This window comes from Cucurbita pepo, chromosome LG13 (assembly GCF_002806865.2).
Source record: "Cucurbita pepo subsp. pepo cultivar mu-cu-16 chromosome LG13, ASM280686v2, whole genome shotgun sequence".
In the NCBI taxonomy this organism is placed as follows: domain Eukaryota; kingdom Viridiplantae; phylum Streptophyta; class Magnoliopsida; order Cucurbitales; family Cucurbitaceae; genus Cucurbita; species Cucurbita pepo.
The window spans coordinates 5,562,999-5,586,010 of NC_036650.1; the positions used below are offsets into that span (position 1 = coordinate 5,562,999).

The 23,012-nt window shown below is 35.5% G+C and overlaps 5 protein-coding genes and 1 long non-coding RNA gene across 6 annotated transcripts; 3 read left to right on the forward strand and 3 right to left on the reverse strand.

Moving 5' to 3' along the window:
• Positions 1 to 318: 318 nt before the first annotated feature.
• Positions 319 to 1,378, reverse strand: LOC111808734 (transcription factor MYB20-like). Its single transcript, XM_023694885.1, has 3 exons — positions 1,246 to 1,378; positions 966 to 1,095; positions 319 to 877 (listed from the first exon to the last, which is right to left on the reverse strand). Exons 1-3 carry the CDS (start codon positions 1,376 to 1,378, stop codon positions 319 to 321), a joined length of 822 nt encoding a protein of 273 aa, XP_023550653.1.
• Positions 1,379 to 1,995: 617 nt separating this feature from the next.
• Positions 1,996 to 3,055, reverse strand: LOC111808735 (transcription factor MYB20-like). Its single transcript, XM_023694886.1, has 3 exons — positions 2,923 to 3,055; positions 2,643 to 2,772; positions 1,996 to 2,554 (listed from the first exon to the last, which is right to left on the reverse strand). Exons 1-3 carry the CDS (start codon positions 3,053 to 3,055, stop codon positions 1,996 to 1,998), a joined length of 822 nt encoding a protein of 273 aa, XP_023550654.1.
• Positions 3,056 to 5,342: 2,287 nt separating this feature from the next.
• Positions 5,343 to 5,962, forward strand: LOC111809214 (protein RSI-1-like). The gene is made up of 3 exons (XM_023695609.1): positions 5,343 to 5,439; positions 5,522 to 5,546; positions 5,632 to 5,962. The coding sequence occupies exons 1-3, from the start codon at positions 5,344 to 5,346 to the stop codon at positions 5,811 to 5,813; spliced, it is 303 nt and encodes a 100-aa protein (XP_023551377.1). The 5' UTR covers position 5,343; the 3' UTR covers positions 5,814 to 5,962.
• Positions 5,963 to 9,882: 3,920 nt separating this feature from the next.
• Positions 9,883 to 12,539, reverse strand: LOC111809258 (glucan endo-1,3-beta-glucosidase 2-like). The gene is made up of 4 exons (XM_023695684.1): positions 12,338 to 12,539; positions 10,510 to 11,763; positions 10,384 to 10,411; positions 9,883 to 10,306 (listed from the first exon to the last, which is right to left on the reverse strand). The coding sequence occupies exons 1-4, from the start codon at positions 12,429 to 12,431 to the stop codon at positions 10,156 to 10,158; spliced, it is 1,527 nt and encodes a 508-aa protein (XP_023551452.1). The 5' UTR covers positions 12,432 to 12,539; the 3' UTR covers positions 9,883 to 10,155.
• Positions 12,540 to 13,580: 1,041 nt separating this feature from the next.
• On the forward strand, positions 13,581 to 16,742 carry LOC111808335. The gene is made up of 3 exons (XR_002817048.1): positions 13,581 to 13,875; positions 14,150 to 15,415; positions 16,654 to 16,742. It is a non-coding gene; the product is annotated as an uncharacterized LOC111808335 (long non-coding RNA).
• Positions 16,743 to 20,258: 3,516 nt separating this feature from the next.
• LOC111808849 (DELLA protein GAI-like) lies at positions 20,259 to 22,398 on the forward strand. Its single transcript, XM_023695051.1, has one exon. The coding sequence runs from the start codon at positions 20,521 to 20,523 to the stop codon at positions 22,321 to 22,323; it is 1,803 nt and encodes a 600-aa protein (XP_023550819.1). The 5' UTR covers positions 20,259 to 20,520; the 3' UTR covers positions 22,324 to 22,398.
• Positions 22,399 to 23,012: the final 614 nt, after the last annotated feature.

Genomic DNA, 23,012 nt, shown 5'->3' on the forward strand with positions numbered 1-23,012 from the left:
TTATTTATGTGAATAAATCTAAACCAATACAACCAAAAAATAAAATTATAAGTAAATAAACTTCAAATTTCGAGGTCGTTATCAACTATTGTTCGTTGAAGTTTACGTCCTAACTCACATGAAACACGTGTTGATTCGATAAAAGCTCAACCAAAGATCTTACGATGGTTATGTTTTTTTAGACAGTTAGTGGAATGACTTTGATATGATGATAAATCATCGATGTAACTCAAAGTTTTATCGTTATTGTGATATTTATTGAATCTAAGTAAGAAAAAAAGAAAAAAAAAACAGAAAATATGAAGTTTTTGACATGATTCATAGGAAGCCATAATTATTAGCCACAAAATCCCAAGTGCTACCAAAATCATCTTGTAAAAGCTCCTCCACTATGCCATTTTCAAAAATATTTGGCCACTCAAACTCTGGAAACTCATTCGCCAAATCTTGAAGCAAATTGGCTGCTGATTCTGAGTTTGAACACAATGAAGAAGTAGAAGTACTAGAAGATGAATAAGAAGTTGTTGCGGTTGAGGAACACGAAGCGGAAGGGATTAGAATTTCGTGTGGCTCAATTAGAGGAACTTCTTCCGTGCAGAACCCGTCGATAATCAAGTTCATTATGTTTGTTTCATCGCTTGCTACCTCGTTCTTGAGCTCTTTTGGTGGTGATGGTTGTGGTGGAGTCTGCTTTCGTTGAGATTTGCGGCGGTTTTGGTCCTTTTGAGATAAATGAGTATCGTCGATTAGAGAAATGGGCTTGTGAGTTTGAGGGTCGATTGCCATTTTTCTTAGCTTCTTTTTTATGTGGGTGTTCCAATGATTTTTTATCTCGTTGTCTGTTCTTCCCGGAAGATGGGAAGCAATTTTTGACCATCTAGTAAAAAAAAAAAAACAATAAAATTAAGTTCGTTTCAAAATTAAATTAATTAAAAATAATAATAATAAAAAGAAGCTAAAAAGACCTGTTCCCGAGTTGAGAATGAAGATCAATGACCATTTTCTCCTCGTATTCCGACAAAAGACCTCTTTTTAAATCCGGCCTCAGGTAATTAGTCCATCTCAACCTGCAACTCTTCCCACATCTCAACAATCCTGCAAATTCCCGAAACATAATTCAACTAATCAAACATCAAACACGATCATTTTCTCAACATCACAAAACATAATTCAACCAGTCCGACATCAAGCATCAAACACGACCCTTTTCTCGACATGAACGAAAAGAGATAGAGAGAGGAGTACCTGCAAGTTTAGGGACAGCCCTCCAACAGCATTGGCCATTGTTAAGGATGAAGGAGATGAGCTTCTGGTCTTCTTCAGCAGTCCATGGCCCTTTCTTCAACCCAACTTTATCACAGCAAGGTTGCCTTCCCATACTCAAACAAATTTCTCTCCAATTTCTCACAGACGAGTAAAGTTATCAACTCCCAATGAATCTCTCACTATATATATACACACACATATATATATATAGTGAGAGATTCATGGTCCATGGATATGGAGGAAAAAGACCTGGCCTTTACTTGAGCTAAATGTAGCCAGGTGGCAATTTCCTTTTTAATTAATTAATTAATTAATTTATTTATTTATGTATGAACACTGAAGTATATGAAGATTTACGCGTACCAACTTGTGTGATGTCATTTTCAAAATTTTCGCCCCCTCCATTTATTTTATTCCTCTCTTTTGCTTTAACTTCAAGCCATTTCTACTCTTCTTCTCCGTCATCCTTTCACATTTTATACTAAAACACGACTCTCGATTTCTAGAAATTAATTAATGAAACCGTCGTAACGTGGTTGATAGAGTTTTATCGTTGTATATAGACACATCTGTACCGATCATCCATTCTCATTTCATACTAATACACGTCCATCGATCTCNGATAAATCATCGATGTAACTCAAAGTTTTATCGTTATTGTGATATTTATTGAATCTAAGTAAGAAAAAAAGAAAAAAAAAACAGAAAATATGAAGTTTTTGACATGATTCATAGGAAGCCATAATTATTAGCCACAAAATCCCAAGTGCTACCAAAATCATCTTGTAAAAGCTCCTCCACTATGCCATTTTCAAAAATATTTGGCCACTCAAACTCTGGAAACTCATTCGCCAAATCTTGAAGCAAATTGGCTGCTGATTCTGAGTTTGAACACAATGAAGAAGTAGAAGTACTAGAAGATGAATAAGAAGTTGTTGCGGTTGAGGAACACGAAGCGGAAGGGATTAGAATTTCGTGTGGCTCAATTAGAGGAACTTCTTCCGTGCAGAACCCGTCGATAATCAAGTTCATTATGTTTGTTTCATCGCTTGCTACCTCGTTCTTGAGCTCTTTTGGTGGTGATGGTTGTGGTGGAGTCTGCTTTCGTTGAGATTTGCGGCGGTTTTGGTCCTTTTGAGATAAATGAGTATCGTCGATTAGAGAAATGGGCTTGTGAGTTTGAGGGTCGATTGCCATTTTTCTTAGCTTCTTTTTTATGTGGGTGTTCCAATGATTTTTTATCTCGTTGTCTGTTCTTCCCGGAAGATGGGAAGCAATTTTTGACCATCTAGTAAAAAAAAAAAAACAATAAAATTAAGTTCGTTTCAAAATTAAATTAATTAAAAATAATAATAATAAAAAGAAGCTAAAAAGACCTGTTCCCGAGTTGAGAATGAAGATCAATGACCATTTTCTCCTCGTATTCCGACAAAAGACCTCTTTTTAAATCCGGCCTCAGGTAATTAGTCCATCTCAACCTGCAACTCTTCCCACATCTCAACAATCCTGCAAATTCCCGAAACATAATTCAACTAATCAAACATCAAACACGATCATTTTCTCAACATCACAAAACATAATTCAACCAGTCCGACATCAAGCATCAAACACGACCCTTTTCTCGACATGAACGAAAAGAGATAGAGAGAGGAGTACCTGCAAGTTTAGGGACAGCCCTCCAACAGCATTGGCCATTGTTAAGGATGAAGGAGATGAGCTTCTGGTCTTCTTCAGCAGTCCATGGCCCTTTCTTCAACCCAACTTTATCACAGCAAGGTTGCCTTCCCATACTCAAACAAATTTCTCTCCAATTTCTCACAGACGAGTAAAGTTATCAACTCCCAATGAATCTCTCACTATATATATACACACACATATATATATATAGTGAGAGATTCATGGTCCATGGATATGGAGGAAAAAGACCTGGCCTTTACTTGAGCTAAATGTAGCCAGGTGGCAATTTCCTTTTTAATTAATTAATTAATTAATTTATTTATTTATGTATGAACACTGAAGTATATGAAGATTTACGCGTACCAACTTGTGTGATGTCATTTTCAAAATTTTCGCCCCCTCCATTTATTTTATTCCTCTCTTTTGCTTTAACTTCAAGCCATTTCTACTCTTCTTCTCCGTCATCCTTTCACATTTTATACTAAAACACGACTCTCGATTTCTAGAAATTAATTAATGAAACCGTCGTAACGTGGTTGATAGAGTTTTATCGTTGTATATAGACACATCTGTACCGATCATCCATTCTCATTTCATACTAATACACGTCCATCGATCTCAAGGAATTGTTTAATGAAATCGTCATAACGTGGCCGATAGATTTTTATCAAACATCTGTATCGATCATTCTTGCACGTTTCATACTAAAACACGACCATCGATCTCAAGAAATTATTCAATGAAATTGTCTCGCAAGATTTCATTCACATTTTTATAATTATATTTATTTTTTTAAAATTGAAAAATAAATAAATATTTTTTTTTAGTATTTATATTTAGATTAAAAATGATATAAAATAAAGAAATAAATACCCAATAGTAATTAGTATATACTTTTTATTTGAAGTAGATGAAAAAAGAAATGCACGATTTTCAAAAAAAATTAAAAAATAAATTTAAAATGAATCTTAAATTTTATAATTTTATAATTAATTGAAATAATATACGTCACGGTGAGCGTAATTTACTCGAAAAAATATTATTTTTTTTCTTACCAACTCTAAAGTGTAAAAAATAATTAATTGACTTTAAAAATGGCATTTAAATGACCAATTTTTAAAATGATAATTAATTATTTAAATGCTTCCATAAATAAAAGCAAACACTACAATTATCACGAATTTATAAATAAAAAATTGAAATATGATTGGAAAATGTATTTTTAAAAAAGAAAAATGAACCGTGGGTTTATTTTCAACGCACATAAGAATATGGGTCAAAGCCCAACTTACACGTTGGGCCCAACCCAATAAGGACATGTCTCGGGTCCAGCCCATGACCCAACAATATACTAAATAGTTTTTTTATTATTTAAATTAATTTGGTCTTCAAATTAATTAATCTTCCAATAGATTCCAATAGAGTGCTGACAAGAAAGACGTTTCGTTCCGTTCCAATCCACTCCTTTAGGGTGCCCTAGCATCCTTGCTGGCACACCATTCGGTGTTTGACTTTGATACCATTTCAAGCCTATTGCTAACTAACGTATATTATTCGCTTTAACTCATTATTATTATTATAGGGTTTTAAAATGCGTCTACTAGGAAGAAGTTTCCACACGCTTATAAAAGAAATGATTTGGTTCCCTCTCCAACCGATTAGGATCTCACAATTCACCCTACTCGACGTCTGATTTTGTAACAGCCCAAGTCCACCACTAACAGGATTGTTAGCCCAACCATTCGGTTTATCATTTTTTTTTCCAATGTTTTTCAAGCTCATTTCTATAATTTAAATAATAATATTCATAGTTATATATATATATATATATTCCAAACTTTTTCAATTGTTTCAAAAATATTTTTATTTTTTTTATACAATATCATTCTTAATATTTCATAAACATTTCAAAATTATCTTTAAAATAAAAATCATTTAAATTAAAAATATATCTATAATTAGAAAAAGACAAACTGTTTTCCAAATATGTATATTTTTCCAATTGGGTTAAATTTTAGGGTTTTGAATTTAAACTTCTCTATAATTCTACTTCAAAATAATAATAATAATAATAATAATATCGAAAATAAAGCTAAATTTAAAATAAAAAATAAAAAATAAGGCTAAATTATAAATAAAAAATATATAATTTAAAAAAACATTTCAAAACTATCTTTAAAATAAAAATCCTAAAAAATAAATGAATTTTTGTATTTATAGAAATATATCTGTAATTTTACTTTGGAAATAATGGTAATAAATATTACAATAATAAATAATTAAATAAATAAAATTTGTGAAGTTTGGTAGGACTCTTGTAAAAGTTGCAATATTACTCTTGATCTTTCGTGTCTATAAATATACTCTCTTTAAACTCTTGTTTTAACCCACAACAAGGCAATGGCAATGGCAACATCCTCTCGATCATACATCGTCTTCCTCTTCTTCCTCGTCTCCGTCCTGTTTTTTCTCTTGTTCTCTCTGCAATTGGGTGTGGTATGAAGCCCTTTAAGCTATTACTTTCAATTTTTCTTCTCATTTTTGATATTCATGTAATGGATTTTGATTTCTGCAACAGGCTGAACCAAACCTCCATCCTTCAGGTACTCATAATCTTGAATCTTGAATGAAAGAAGAGCTTTTATTTGTTTGAGTATCAATTTGAATGTGAGTGTGATGGATGAATAGATTGCAAGGCGAGGTGCGAATATCGATGCTCGGCGACGTCGCACAAGAAGCCGTGTATGTTCTACTGCCAAAAATGTTGTGCAACATGTCTGTGTGTGCCTCCTGGGACCTCTGGGAACAAGGAAGTTTGTCCTTGCTACAATGATTGGAAGACTAAGGAAGGACGTCCTAAATGCCCTTGAAATTCATTTGCTAACACATTTTAAAGATGTTTAGAAGTCTTGAAGTTGTTGGGTGAAGAAAGTAATTGAAGTGTTTTGAATGAGAGAATAATTGTAATCTTGGTCACTTGAATAAGAGGAACATTGCAATCTTGGTTGCTTGATCTCCAGCAAAGTAATTCAACTTTATGCACGAACTCTGCAATTTCCTGCCCAAAGACACTATTATTCATAAAATTTAAGCACTCGAGATATGAATCCAATGTCAATTGTGTTTAATAACTTTGAGGGGAAACCCGAAACACAATATCTACGCTCAAAAGGAAAAAGTACAAAGAAGACAATTTTGGCGCCCGAAAGAGAAAAGTACAATGCCAATATTTGCGTCCGAAAGGGAAAAGTACAAAGAAAGTAATATCTGCATCCGAAAGGGAAAAGTACAATGACAATATTTGCATCCAAAAGTGAAAAGTACAAANGATACATCAATAGGTCCATTCTTGCCCTCATTGTATAGTTCAAGATGCAGTGGTGTAGACATTGCAAGGTTGAGCACAACCCTGCAAGACACGGCAGGACACGGCATGTTCTACTATATGTGGAAATTACAAATGGCTCTCACCTTACACTACAAAACCACTTCAAGAAACCACAACAGTAGTTAACTAGCCTTACACAGAGAATAAAACTCTCTACCCCAACAAAGAGTAGCTGCCAACAAATGTATTTTTCAAAATNAAGTACAAAGAAAGTAATATCTGCATCCGAAAGGGAAAAGTACAATGACAATATTTGCATCCAAAAGTGAAAAGTACAAAAAAGACAATATCTGCATTCGAAAGGGAAAAGTGCTATGTGCAGTCCAAAGGAAAAAATATAAAGAAAATATCTACGCCCGAAAGTAAAGAGAAAGGACAATATCTGCGCTCAAAAGTAAAAACACAAAGCACAATGTCTGCGCTCAAAAGTAAAAGCACAAAATACAATATCTGCACTCAAAAGTGTACTCGGAAAGGAAAAACACAAATGACAATATCCATCCAACTCACTAAATTCAATTGTCAATAGATGAGACCCTGTTTCAACCAAACTCCAAACATAACCATTTTTCCAAACAGCTAATCCAAATCTTCCGATATTCCGATATATCATTCCGTAAATTTAATTCATGACCATCAACTTCACAAGAATAGTTTACTATTACATATACAAAAAGAAAACTTTTCAAAAGATACTCAAAGAGANAAGTGCTATGTGCAGTCCAAAGGAAAAAATATAAAGAAAATATCTACGCCCGAAAGTAAAGAGAAAGGACAATATCTGCGCTCAAAAGTAAAAGAAAAGAGAAAGGACAATATCTGCGCTCAAAAGTAAAAACACAAAGCACAATGTCTGCGCTCAAAAGTAAAAGCACAAAATACAATATCTGCACTCAAAAGTGTACTCGGAAAGGAAAAACACAAATGACAATATCCATCCAACTCACTAAATTCAATTGTCAATAGATGAGACCCTGTTTCAACCAAACTCCAAACATAACCATTTTTCCAAACAGCTAATCCAAATCTTCCGATATTCCGATATATCATTCCGTAAATTTAATTCATGACCATCAACTTCACAAGAATAGTTTACTATTACATATACAAAAAGAAAACTTTTCAAAAGATACTCAAAGAGATACATCAATAGGTCCATTCTTGCCCTCATTGTATAGTTCAAGATGCAGTGGTGTAGACATTGCAAGGTTGAGCACAACCCTGCAAGACACGGCAGGACACGGCATGTTCTACTATATGTGGAAATTACAAATGGCTCTCACCTTACACTACAAAACCACTTCAAGAAACCACAACAGTAGTTAACTAGCCTTACACAGAGAATAAAACTCTCTACCCCAACAAAGAGTAGCTGCCAACAAATGTATTTTTCAAAATCATTGTAGCATCACAACAGTTTAAAGTAGTGCTGAGCGGATGTTGGCAGCTGGGGTGTCCAATTGGTAGCGTGAAAAGGCCACATACGGCGTCTCAACGCCTGTCTTTTGAAATAGCCTCATGCTCTCCCTAGCATCTCAACGTTGTCCTCTCTGGCCCTCTAGCCTGTAACATAGTATCGACTCCACAAACACAATAACAGAATTTGGTATGGCGCAAATCTATTTCCAACCATTTGGTAGCTACTCTGTTTTCCTGGACTCTAATCTCTGGTACAAATATTGGGCAAGAAAGAGTTCCTATTTGGGAACTAATTTCAGAACAGATTTCTGTTCAGTGGATTCATTGTGAACTTAAATTTTCCACATGAGTCAGTAATTGGGAAATAAAAGCATGTCGTTTCGAAATTTTACACAGTTTTTTCGTTCCTTCGTCGAAAATCAAAAGTAAATGAGTAGAAATTTCAATGGGTACTACCATAATATGAACTTCTGCAAGTCATCAAATCTATGTTATACAAGTGTTCTATCATGTTCTTCTATGGATGTTTACTACATAGAATCACAAATAAAAAGTTCAAGAACGTATACTACGTAGACCCCATACTTGTGAACATAGAATCATCAGCAAAAAGAGAATCTCCTCGTCAAAATAAAGTGAATGTCAAGGAAGAAGTCGTCTTCGTTTCCTTTCTTTGGATCATGTAATTATTGTAATTTATGTAGTTCCAATTAGGATCACTAATTCCCAACAGACAAAAACATTAGTTCAATTGATCAGTAACAGACTAAAATCGTTAAATGTAGTTGCTCTCAGAAAAAGGCCAAAGTTGTCCACATGCGAAAGCTCGAAGCTGGTGAATCCTAAAACGTTAGCCAAGAAAAAAATCACTTCAAACGATTGGCATTCCCTTCATCTTCCCCTCTAAAATAAGAGGAAAGTGAAACAATCCTCTAATCATAGAAAGAAGAGTCGTCAGGCGAAAACCAATCACAAGAAGAATATCTCCTAAAAAGCTTAAATGAATTAGGATAAAGACACAACCTCAGCTCGCTTCGGTGTGGTTAAAGCAAAAACAATCATCATCGAGCAGATCAATTTCACAAAACCACATTTAAAATAAAATAAAAAAAGATTAGAAACAAGAAATCGGGACCGGATACATCAATCGATGCGTTTGACGAGGGTTTGGGAAACAAGAAACAAATGAACAATCGAGAAATGGCAAAAACACTATATAGATCGGCACCATGTAGTGCCGTTTTGAAATCGATTTCGCATCTTTTCGTACTCCCGAGATGCCATGGATAAACAAGCAGAGTGAATCAAAGATGACGCATTGAAAGGATTTCGATTAGGAAACTAAACAGAAAGAAATTGCGAAAAATATAAAAGCAAGCGTGATTTTTAAGCACTGCGAAGACGAGGTATTTATAGTGGAACAAAGTTAGGGTTTCTCACTGACGTGGCTCGCGATTCTAAAAAAAGGTTAGGGTTTCTCACTGACCCAGTCAACCGAAGAAAATTTGGAAAATCTTGTTAAATAAACTTTAATTTTAATATTAATTATTCATGGTTCATTAAAAAAAAAAAAATAATAATTTTTTTAAAATTAAATGCCTCTTAAATTTTTTATATTTTTTTATTTTAAAAAATAACTAATTTATGTAAATTAAATTTTTTTTTTGGCTATTACGTTCATGGTTTTTTAAAAACAATATTAAATATAATTTAATATAAGTAAAATTTTTATTAAACTTATAATTTAACGAGACTAATCCCTTTTAATAATAATTTGGTAAATATTAGTATAATATTTATAATTTAAAAATAATAATAATGCTTTCATTTTCAAACGATAAAAAGTTTCATGTTCAAAATATCATAGGCTATTTGAGCATTTGTGTTGTCTTTTACTTGTAGTCACGGTTTTTATTCTTTCTTTCAATCTTATTTTCGAACTCCCTTCAAAAATCTCTTTTAACTCGTTTTCTAATTTTTTTTTTCTCAAAATAGAGCTAAAGGCTTGAGCATACGTTACCTTGTTGTAGGTGATGCGATCCTGAATTGGCTTGACTTATAAGTGTTGGGAGTGAGTGAAGCACAATCGTAAAAGTCTATTACTAAGAAAAGTACGATTGTGACCGTCGGTATTGATCATAATAATAATAATAAGACTTTCATTCCAAAAGGAGGAAAAAATAAATGTTACATAGTTTGAGTAGAGAGCTAATAGCCTAATATATAATTCAAACTCTCCACAACTCCATCTTGACTTGTACAAAATTGAATGGAAGAAGAGAGAACCAACCTAAAACCTACTCCTTATCACCACGGCGGGAGAATGTAACTCATCCCACACTAATGGATCATCCAAAAACAGAGCAGCAAGAAGAAGAAGAAGAAGAAGAAGAAGAAGAATATGTCTACAACCAAATGGAACCCCCAAGCAGGGCCCCAAACATCATCAATGCACAACTCAATATATTATACTCATAATCGCTTGCAGAAGAATCTGATTTCGTGGAGTTCATTGATGGGGCTGTGATGTTTGCCATCGTGCCATTCCTCCCAACACTGCAAAACCCAGAAATTTCTCAGTATCTGATGGAGTTTATATCAATAAAGAATGACACAATGTTTATGAAGTTTACCTTTCTGAGAATGAGCAGGATCCATGACCTGCATTCATCAACACAACAGAAACACAAGTTAGCTCTAAAGATAAGCAGAAAAACACAAGGAAAGTGATGAATTCTGCTGGGTCTGTCTGATCTTACTTGGGTTACTGGTTGTAACTGCAGCCACTCCATTGAAGTCACATGAACCTGATGCTTTCCCCATTTGATGATAATATGCATTAAAAGCATATGTTGCATGAGCCATCACATTGTCTGGTTCGTAGCATGGCTGCCCTTGGAGCAAAGCTGAACAATCCACCCTGCCAGGTCCACATGCCCAATCTAAGGCAGCCTGCAGCATCTTCGAGTCAGCTCCTTCCTTTGCAGCACAGTACGTCGGGTTCATCGTATCATTCGCTAACACAAGTCCCGATCCCGTCAAGCGCAAAATGTATATAGGCTTTCCATTTGCATCAAACAGTCCCCAGTTTTTCTCAGAAATTGGCCCTGGTTTCATGTCCTCATTATAGAGCTCATAAATGTAAGTACTAACAGCAACCCCTGGATGTTTAGGAGTTCCAGTTTTGTTCAGCACGTGCCTGATTAAATTGCTATTGTAAGTGTTTGCATTATCCAATGTTGCATCAGGCTCAGTAGCGCCACCTTTTGATGGCCAGCCTGTTTCTGAAACTACAATGGGTATGTTAGTGAAATTTAGAGAAGCCATAGCAAAGTAGGCTGCATCGACCAAAGCATCGAAAACATTGGTGTATCGAAGAAGCGTGTTCGAATCAACAGCTTCCTTATTAGAAGGGAGAGGCTTTAAGAGTGCATAATCCAACAAAATAAAGCCATCAGATTGCATATAGTCATAATAGGGATACACATTGAACATAAGAAAGGAGTTAGTAGATTGCAAGAAACCAAGCAAGGGGACAATTACAGGATCCAATGATGCATTGAAGAACGCTTGTGAAGGAGGAAACGAATCGAGAATAATCGAAGAAGAAAGCGGTGTGGAGACCTTAATCTGGTGATCAAGGTTGGAAGCAACAAGTGCTGAGTGAATGTATTTCATGGCATTGACAAGGATTTTAGCTGCATTAGGAAGTTCTGTTAGAACCTCAGAGCCAACAGAAATTGCTGAAATGTTAGTAGCTGGATAATGGGCTATCACATTGTGATTAACCCAGTTAGCTGCAGTGGAGTTTGATTGTCCAATCCCAAGAAGCTGTTCATTAGGAACAGATACCATAACTTGAATGCCTGTATTTGCAAGTGCCATCAGCATCCCGCCATCGGCATCGTATAACCGAACATGTCGAATTTGTTGAGCTTTCAGGAGGGCTACTACTTGTGTTGGATGAGGCATAACCGATAGATCAGTTCCTATATTCACACCAACAAATACATCTGCAAGAACAAATCCCAAAAATGGTGAGGACCCCATTAATCCGTTTTAGGAATATATGCCTAAACCCATAGATTTAGTAATGAATTTAATATAACATCCAAGAGAATAAGAACATATTTAACAAATTAAATATACCCTCACCGATTAGTTTAATCTTTTTGGACTTAATATTAATAAAAGCTCCAAAGGTTTGATTAAGAGCAATAAATTTTTGTAATGACAGAGCAGCAATCATTCACTACCCATCCAACTACCTCTCTTGGGCATTTAATCAAACACCTGACCTACATAGATTCAAACACATTCAATGCGGAATTTCCCTTTTCCACTATTTCTATTTGGGTTTTTTTTGTTCTTGGTTCCTCATATTTCCTCATATTTCACACGAATATGAAAATAAACACCCATAAAACCATGGAAACATCACATTTCACAAAACGAAAACAGCTCGTGAGTTAAATCAGCCACCAAGACACCAAGACGCCAAGAAAAAAAGCTCAGATTCAGTCGAAAGAACTCAACAGAGTTGAGGAAAACAAAGAGAGAAATGAAAGTGAAACCATCATCTCTCACCTTCAGCAGCGGCCTGCAGAGACAAAAGAGAGAATATCAAGAGGAGAAATGAAACACAGACACCCATTTGAGACTCCATAGCCGTCAGCTCCATTCCTTGAACAGAGCTTGAAGAACCCAACAATGGAGAAAGAAAGAGAGGAAGGAGAGGGGAATCGGTGAAAGGACAGAATGAGTGAAGGCAAGTTAAAACCAAGGTAAAGCAACCGGGAAAGAGTGGGAAAAGATGCGGGGGAATATATGGGCAAGAGAGAGAAAGGTGGGGCCCATGGGACCCACATTTCACGTGGATGCTTCTTAATCTCTGATCCATCCAGACAGTAAAAAAAACCGACTAACCCATGCATTGGCCACAAACTTAAATTATTATGATCCTTCTCCCAACTTTTACCGTTGCTTTATTTTATAGTTAAACAAATATCATAGTATTTATTTTTATTTCTATTTCCATATTAATTAAAAAAAAATTCTATAATAACTAAAATATATTCTTATAGTTTAATAGTAATTTCATATTAAAATAAATTTTTAAAGCTCTAAAATGTCAATAATGTTGAATGAAAGTGTCCCACATCGGTTAATTTAAGGAATGATCGTGGATTTATAATTAAATAATACATTTTCCATTAGTGAGGCTTTTTGAGAAGCTCAAAGTATAGTCATGAGAGTTTATGCTCAAAGTAAATTTTAAGATAAAATATTACAAGAAATTGGTGAATATGGGAGGCAGTAAAAAAAAAAAGGGAAAGGGGCCATTTATGAAATAATAATACCAGCTGGTTACAACGGTCATATGTTTTTTCTGTTTTGTAGTACTTAATAATTGGATTGATTACTTTTTGACGATTTTCGTACTGTTTTATGAATTTTTCTTGAACCATGTGAAAATTATCCGTTTATTTCCTTCCTCTTTTAAATTTTTAAATTTTTAAAATTTAATAGACACAACTTTTAAAATTACAAGATTTTTAGGATCGATTCGAACATTTGAAATCACTTAAATTCGGAAGAAAGAATAACACGAAGAACAAAGTGTTTAAAATTTGTCATTTGCAATAAAAGATATCTAAAAAAAAGTGTCTTCCAAACGACAGAGTAGAATCTAAGAATGGGAATAAAATAAAAGTACTACGACCCAATAAATGTTACGATGTTGTTCATTTTGAGCATAAAAAACTCGTATTAATAAAGATGTATTTCTCAGTTATAAATTCGGGTAAGAGGAAGAATTTCAATTGTGGGTTTCAATCTTATGGTATTATGATTCATACTTCAGTGAAAGCGCGGCTGATAATTGATTGTAGATTCGCTATGGATTCTTATGAGGTGACTGATTCATCTCCATTTGTTTCGATTTATTGATACAGACTTGTGCTAAATTAAGATCGATTGATTATGCTTTGCCTGTGTGTTCCCATTTTGAGGGTTCTCGTTGAGTTATCGTAAGGTTTGGAAAATTTATTAGCTAATGATCCGGAAAAGACTTCGCCCAAATGCGATTACTGCTAGAACCATGATTGATTCGTTATGTAAATAAGGTAAATTGCAAGAAACTTCTGATATGTTGAATAGAATCCATGGCAGTCGTTGCTCTGCTTCTTTGATTGTCAATGTTTGTTTGATTTACACGCTGTTGTGGAGAATGTTGCTGAAAAGTATGGTTCTCGATGACATTGCTTATTCATTGATTGTTTATGCTAAAGTAAAAATTGGGAATATAACATCCGCATGGGAAGTGTTTGAAGAAATGTCTGAAAGAGGGTTTCAGGCAAATTCTTTCACTTATACCTTGTTTATCGGTGTCTATTGTAGAGATGGGAAGATTGAAGAAGCTCATTGATTAATGCAAGAGATGGAAAACATGGGTTTGAAGTCATATCCTGAGAGCTTTAATCTGTGTGCTATATCAGGACATTCAGAAGAAAGCTTGAGAATGTGTGTGAAAATGTTAGGAAGAGGGTTTCTTCCCAGTTGTTAAGCTTTCAATGTGGCAATAGCTAAGATTTGTGAGGGAGGAGATGTGAAAAATGTTAGAAATCACGAACTTTCGCAATGGTATGATATTGTCCACTTTGAGCATAAGCTCTCGTGCCTTTGCTTTTGGGTTCCCCAAAAAGTCTTATACCAATGGAGATGTATTTCTTATGATCATCCCCTTAATTAGTCAACGTGAGACTCCCTTGCAACAATCCTCCCCTCAAACAAAGTACACCATGGAGCCTCCCCTAAGGCTTATGGAGCCCTCGAACGGTCTCCCCTTCATTGAGGCTCAACTCCTTTCTCTGGAGTCCACTTCCTTTTCTAGAGCCATCAAACAAAATACACCGTTTGTTCGATACTTGAGTTACTTTTGACTACTCCTTCGAGGCTCACAACTTCTTTGTTCAACATTTAAGGATTCTATTGACATTGCTAAGTTAAGGGCATGACTTTGATAACATGTTAGAGATCACTAGCCTCCACAATGGTATGATATTGTCCACTTTGAACATAAGCTCTCATGACTTTGCTTTTGATTTCTCAAAAGGCCTCATACCAATGGAGATGTATTCCTTATTTATAAACCCATGATCATCCCCTTAGGACTCCGACTCAACAATCCTCGACCAAAAAGGCTAATGCAATGTTAACCATTTTGTTAGATAAAAGGTTTTTTACCTGATAAAACCACTTACACCAACCTAACCTTAGGGTATAGGAAAAAGGGTGAAATTCAGGAGATTCTTAAGCTTTATTATGAAATGGAAGCAAGATTACTATGTCCTGGAGTGTCAGTTTTCTTTGCACTCATTGGGAGCCTTTGTCAATCTGGGAAATTGGAGGAAGCAGAGAAATATTTGAAGATCATGAAAGATAGTTCTCTAACACCAAGTGTACCAATATATCAAACACTAACCTTGTTCAACTTGAAGAAGGGTAATCGAGCAAAAGCTCTAGAACTGTATAATGAGATGATGTTCAATGGATAGAAGATTTTCTGTTTCCAAACATGTGCAGGTTTTGACATGGAACTGACCCGTTGATCTGCACTTCCTCGGACAGAGTAATTAACATTTAAAGAAGCTACTCGTTCGAAAGGTAATTTTTGTTGGCTTTTATATATTTATTCATTTATGTTTACTTTGCAAGAACTCAGAGCTATTCTAAATTCAATAGTTAAAATCAATTATTGACTGTTTGTTTAGCCTAGCCTTTATATAATAAGAGAAGGGTCAATTCAAGTGGAGCTTTACCTTCAAGAAAACATTGACTGTGCTTTCTGTTGGCTGTTTGTGCTAATTCTTGAGGCTACTTATCTGCATTTTTAGTCTGTATATGATCGGATCAAGAAGGCTTAGACAGTTGTTAGATTAAATGACATGTTGCTTCTCTCTTTTGTCAATAAGGAACCTTTTGGCTGACCTCTCAGGTTAGTTTCAAGTTAGTTTTCTTTAAGTTTTGAGCTCCACTTGTAACAGCTCAAGCCCACCGCTAGCAGATATTATCCGCTTTGGCTCGTTATATATCGTTGTTAGCCTCACGGTTTTAAAACACGTCTGCTAGGGAGAGATTTCTACATCTTTGTAAGGAATATTTTGTTCCCCTCTCCAACCGAGGTGGGATCTCACAATCCCACCCCCCTTGGGGACTAGCGTCCTCATTGGCACACCGCCCAGTGTCTGGCTCTGATACCATTTATAATAGCTTAAGGTCACTGCTAGTAAATATTATCTGTTTTAGCCCGTTATATATCGTCGTCAGCCTCACGGTTTTAAAACGCGTCTGCTAGGGAGAGATTTCCACACCCTTATAAAGATGCTTCGTTCCCCTCTCCAACTGGTGTGGGATCTCACAACACTTCTAATGGGCTCGTGGAGTCGTAAGGTAAATAACACATTTGGGGTATAGCAAAACTTTTAGGATTGAAGTTGATGAGAAGATTGGGAGGAAGAAGAGCTCCACTTTGGAGGAAAGCAAGGTGATAGAAATGTTATTTGGATCAAATTAGGAACACTATTATAGTATTACTCAAAGCCAAGGTTTCAAGTACCTAGAATACTCTTCCTCCTTCATATTTCAGTGTATTGTAGTTCTATTCTGGTTCAATGGCAAGACTAATGCATACTCTCGCCTTCTTGAATCTGGTTGAATGCATGAAATTCCTTCTACGTGGGTTTGCTTGTTGTTGCCCCTGCATTACCAAATATTGTCCTTGGGATGACCTGACAATGTGACTTTGTGGGCAGCACACTTTGTGAGCTGTTTCTAGAACTTATTTATCGCAAGTTTTAATGATTGATTGGTCATTTACGTGCACGTGTTCGTTTCCTTGGCAGAAATCGAGCCATTGGAGCAAAACAAATGATTTGAAGGAACGATTCAATTGGCCAAAAAAATGGGTGAACAGATATCCAATCAAGGAAGTCCGAAGACCGAAAGGAGCAGCGTGGTATTGTTGCCCAACAGCATCAAAATGCTGCCAAACTGAAGCCAAAAAGCAGTCAAGACAGCAATGAGACGCCACCAAAGAGAGTTGCAATGGTGTTTATAACAGCCTAAGCCTAAACCAGTAGATATTGTCCTTTTTGTGCTTTCTTTATGGACTTTCCCTCAAGGTTTGAAACGTGTATGCTATGTAGAGATTTCCATACACTTATATGGAGAATGCTTCATTCACTTCTCCAACCGACGTGGAATCTCACCATTCACCCATTTGAGGACCCAGCATTCTCAGTTCATGCTATCCAATGTTTGACTTTGATATCATTTGTACCGACCCAAATTTGATTTTAGTAGATATTATAATTTTATATATTGTAATACTTACCGTAATATAGTAAACTTAGGAAAGTAGTAAAAATAATTTATTAACCTTAAATAGGAATTTTGTTTTTACAAATAAAATAGTAAATTAATAGTAAAGCCTAGAAATGGAAGCCCCCAACTTCTTATTAATTACTAAATCCATCCATAATTTCTATAAATGAAAATCAATTTAAAATAGGAAATTAAACAAATCAATTTAAAATCAATTTAAAATAAACAAATTTATAGATGTAGCACCTAACCCCCAAGGTTCTTTTATCCATATTACCTTTCTTGTTGGGCTCAATCTACACGTAGGTAAAGATGTACACGGGACGGGACTAGAAAACGACAACTCTGTCTTCGTTTCCACCTACATTTAAGTCTCCGTCTTCACAAAATTCACCATTTTATTTTATGGGTATCGAGAGAACAATTTTCACAAAGAATTCACGGGTATCAAGTTTTTCATAGAAATATTTTTTTAGTCTTTATTTGAACGCACCCGTTTAAATGAACATGTCTTTTAAGCTATCTTAGCCTTCAACGATAGAACACGAGTGCTCGACCATAGGTATATTTTACAAGAATATGTCTAGTTCATAAGCTATGCAATCTCTATTCTAAATTTATTCTTGAAAGAATCCTTAAAATAATAGGATTTAAGAGAATATGTGTGGTTCTTCATAATAAGAAACAAGTTGTCGTTGAAGGAATTTCACATAATCTTTAAATAAACCAAATATTCGTAAAAAATTAATCAATTACAAAAGTTGTGAAGCTTTCCAGAAAAGAAAACACAAAAAAAAAATAAGTAAAAGATAATTTGAGAACAAATATGGTATAAAAAAATATTAAATAATGTAATTTTGTTTGTGTGTTTTTTTAGTATTTTAAATTAGCTTATATTTACATTAAGTTAAAAGAAAAACAAAAATATATTATTAATTTTTAAAACAATTCTAAAATAAAAACTAATTAAAAATTAAAAAAAAATATATATATAGGTAATATGTACGAACCAGTAAATTCTTCTTAAAATAATAATATTTATTACATTTAATTAAAAAAATAAGTTAAATTAATAAAAATACTCGGACAACTTTTAACTTTTAAAATTTTCAATAATATTCATAAATTTAATATTATTTTCGTTAATTTTGAATAAAAATTATTAATATTGTATTTCAAAAATACTTTTAAAATATAATTTAGTTTAAATTTTTTTATTAAAAATGCTCATGAATTTTTAAAAATAATATTAAAAAGTTGGACGATTTTTAATTTTTTTTTTTTTTTTTTTTTTTAATGAATTTAACCTAAAAAATATAATATAGAAAAAAAGAGTAAGAAATTTCCGTTAGAAGTTGTAACGGCGTTAAGTTGAGTTTTGAGGGTAACTTTGTGGATGGGTCCTCGGCGAGTGATGATCCTGAAACCGATGTTGACGTCTGAATCTAACTTTTTTTTCAAAAAACAAAATTAATTTAATTTAATTTAACTTTCTGGTGGGGTCCATAAAACAGAATAAAATAAATATTAAAAAAAGAAAAAACGAATAGTTTGTTGCAATGGGAAGGCTTTGGACCTAGGCGCGTGTAGAACACGCAACTTAAAAGTAAAGTATGATTGGGGTTTGGTAAATGACGTGGCAAGAGTGTAAGTTAATATGGAAGTTGACCCTCTTTACTATTCTCTCTCCTCCTGTTCCCACGTGGATCTTGCCTCGACTTCCACGCTGTCCTCACGCGACTTCTCACCGAGTGCACACCACTCTCTCTTACCTTTTTTTTTTTCTTGAATAAAAACTTTTTTTTTTTCTAAAACACCATTAATGTTATTATTAAATCACTTTAAAACTATTATTATTTTAATTTTTTAAATAAAGATAAAGTTTATAGGTAAAAATTTGCTAAAGACAACAAAAATATAAAATGAAGATTAAAAAAATAATTTTTCTAAAATTAAAAGAAAGTTTATTTTTAAAATATAATTAAGAATTCGAATGAAGTAGATAAACGACATGTTGATGCTCCTTCCTAAAATGAAGTGGATAGACGACATGGTATCCAGACAAAGGATTCGGTTAGCATTGAATTATGATATGTTACAAAACCTCATAGTATTATGACATTCGACCGCTGCTATGCTAACGTTCAAACAAGTATTAAATTTGAATTAACGTGAAGCTAAATAGGTGTGTAATGCGAATATTTAGGGGATAGCACTCTCCTTTTATATATGGAAGTGTGTTAGAATTCTCCTGTCATGTCTATTAACTCAAACTTCTTTTTTATACTAGTAATGTATTTAGACGGTGGGTAGGTCAACTTAGGAAATGTATTGGGCCGAATCCGAGACAACCGCAACGCTGCCCACGATATGGTCCTATTTAAAGACGGTCTTAATGAGATTGTCCCATATGACCGGTTATTATCTAACCTAGTAGATAAGTATTCGATGATAATGTGTTTTTGTGTAAGTCCACATTTTTCTAACATATCAACATGGTCTCGAGGAACATTGCCCTCCCTCCACCTAGTCTTTCCACAGCTATAAACATGGAATTAGTTCGGGCTTCAAAATCAAGTAGGTAAGACAGATTATTATGTTGATATTGTTCGATTGGATTTTCGCTCACAACTTTTTTCTTAACTACTTCAGTATAAATGTACAATTTAGACATTTTTCTGTGGCTCAAAATGAGCGTTAACGGCATGTTTAACACATGTAAGTCAATCAGAACCTAAACCGAACCCGAAAATGAGCCGGAGATAATAGAAAGAGACAATACGACTTAAATAGATGAGTTGCTCTAACATAATTATCATATAATTTTCGAAATAATAATTTAAAAAAAAAAAAGGATAAAAATGTTATGTTATATTATACAGAGTATATACCATATTTAAAAGCGCGTGAGGAACACGGAGAGAAGTGAAGGAGTGGGTGAGAGTGAAAGGCGACGGGCAAAGGGAACAGCATTTCACAGCTGGACCCCACAGTTGCCATTAATTTAAAGTCCCTACAACACAACCCATATCTTTTTTTTTGGAAAATAAATTAATTTATAACAAAGTTTTTTATATTTTATATTATTTATTATTGTACCCCAAAAAAATATATATTTATCCAGGGCTCCTTCCATTTCATATATATCTCTTTCTTTCCCCCATTTCCCAAAATTTTCACTCTCTCCCACACAAAATTATTCATGTTGTTCCTTATCTCCTACTGTTTTCCCCTTTCCTATCATGTTCTACCTGAAAATTTTTGAGAGAACACCAATCTGCTGAAACCCTAATTCTTCTGAATTTTCCCATTTCATTTGTAATTTCATGGTTGGGGGATTTTGATTTTTCTCTACTTGGATTCCTCGGTTGTTCTGTTTAGTTCAGATGAAGAGGGAGCTTGAAGAGGATAGATCTACGGCGGATGCTGGCCGGAGGGTTGTAAAAGGGGAGTGTTCTTCATTGTCCGGTGGGAAACTGAAGATGTGGGAGGAGGAGGAGGAGGAGGAGCAAGACGCTAATGGCGGCGGCGGCGGAGGAATGGATGAGTTGCTTGCTGTTTTGGGATACAAGGTTCGGGCGTCGGACATGGCGGATGTGGCTATGAAGATGGAGCAGTTGGAGATGGTGATGGGAACTGCTCAGGAGGATGGGATTTCTCATCTTGCTTCTGATACTGTTCATTATAATCCTTCTGATCTCTCTGCTTGGGTTCAAAATATGCTTTCTGAATTCAATAATTCCACTAACCCTAACCCCCAATCTTCTCTGTATTCCGATTCTCTCCACCGGATTCAATCCACCACATCGTGTTTGTACGACGACGATTCTGAGTACGATCTGAGCGCCATTCCTGGTGTTGCGCTTCTGCCTCCTAAAGATTCCTCCGCAGAAACCGAAACTCATTCTCGTAAGCGATTGAAAATCGGAGGGGAGAGTTCGGGTCATTTATCACCGTCGCCGTCTTCGTCTTCACCGCCGTTCGTTACCACGGCGGGGATTGTATCTGAACCGTCGCGGCCGGTGGTGGTTGTGGGGGAGGATTCGCAAGAGACTGGGATTCAACTTGTTCACGCTTTATTGGCTTGCGCAGAGGCGGTGCAGCAAGAGAATATGAAGCTCGCTGATGCATTGGTGAAGCATATAGGATTTCTAGCGGCGTCGCAAGCCGGCGCTATGAGAAAAGTCGCGACGTATTTCGCCCAAGCCCTAGCTCGTCGGATATACGGAATCTACTCTCCTCAAGACGGGCTATACTCCTCCTACTCCGATCCCTTACAGATGCACTTTTACGAAACCTGTCCGTATCTGAAATTCGCGCATTTCACTGCCAATCAAGCCATTCTCGAAGCGTTCGCGACGGCGGCGAGAGTTCATGTAATCGATTTTAGTCTCAATCAAGGTATGCAGTGGCCGGCGCTGATGCAAGCGCTCGCATTACGCCCTGGTGGTCCGCCGGCATTTCGATTGACTGGAATCAGCCCACCGCAGCCGGATAACACGGCGGATTCGTTGCAGCAAGTCGGTTGGAAGCTAGCACAAATGGCAGAGGCCATTGGTGTTGAGTTTGAGTTCAATCACATCGTGTGTAGTAATCTGGAGGATCTCGATCCGGCGGCTCTGAAGATTCGGCCGACGGCGGTGGAGGCGGTGGCGGTAAACTCGGTGTTCGATCTACACCGGTTGTTGGCTCGACCTGGAGCGATAGAGAAGGTTCTGGGGTTGATAAAGACGACGCAGCCGAAGATCGTGACGATTGTGGAACAGGAAGCGAACCACAACGGGCCGATTTTCCTGGACCGGTTTACTGAGGCGTTGCATTATTACTCGAACCTGTTTGACTCGCTCGAGGGGTCATCAATCGGGTTCGAACCAGCGAATGAGGACGTGTTATTGTCCGAGGTTTATTTGGGGAGACAGATTTGCAACGTGGTGGCATGTGAAGGAACGGACCGAGTTGAGCGACACGAGTCATTGACTCAGTGGAGAACTCGGATTGAATCAGCCGGGTTTGACCCGGTCCATCTCGGTTCAAACGCGTTCAAGCAGGCTAGTATGCTTTTGGCCCTCTTTGCTGGCGGAGAAGGGTACAGGGTGGAGGAGAATAATGGTTGTTTAATGCTTGGCTGGCACACTCGACCGTTGATTGCCACGTCAGCATGGCAACTCGCTCCCGATGGGTCGAAGTGAGTCTACTCACTGGGTGAATGACTTGAGTTTGTGGACCTGTTTTTTTTTTTTTTTTTTTTTTTTTTTTTTTTTTTTTTTTTTTTTTTTTTTTTTTTTNATGATATATAATAAATAATATAATTTTTGGGTTATGAAGCTTTACAATAAATATGATGAGGACTTAATTTAATTTATATAGTTTTTATTCACAATAATATTTGGAAATTTTGTGCTGAGTTGGATATTATGATGTGTGACAAATAGGTAGTAGAAAATAAATAATAAATGACCTGTCTGTCCTAAGCCATGTGCATGACCTTAGTTTGTTTACTTGCTATTTATTTCTTTATTAATTTGTCAAAAATTAATAAATATTTTATCAAATAAATAATTTTATGTCTTTTTAAAATGTGTTTTGTCTAGTAAAAGTTTTTATTCTTATAAAAAAAAATATTTTATTTCTCTCCAACTAACGTCAGATCTCACATTCCACCCCTTACGAAGTTCAGCGCTCTCACTATTCGGTGTTCACCCCGTCGAGACTCAACGTTCTTGCTGGCACACCACCCGATATTTGACTTTTGTACCATTTGTAATAGTTCAAGCTCAAAGTGAACAATATGATACTGGTGTGTTTGGACGGTTACAAAAAAAAAAAAAAAAAAAAAAAAAAAAAAAAAAAAAAAAAAAAAAAAAAAAAAAAAAAAAAA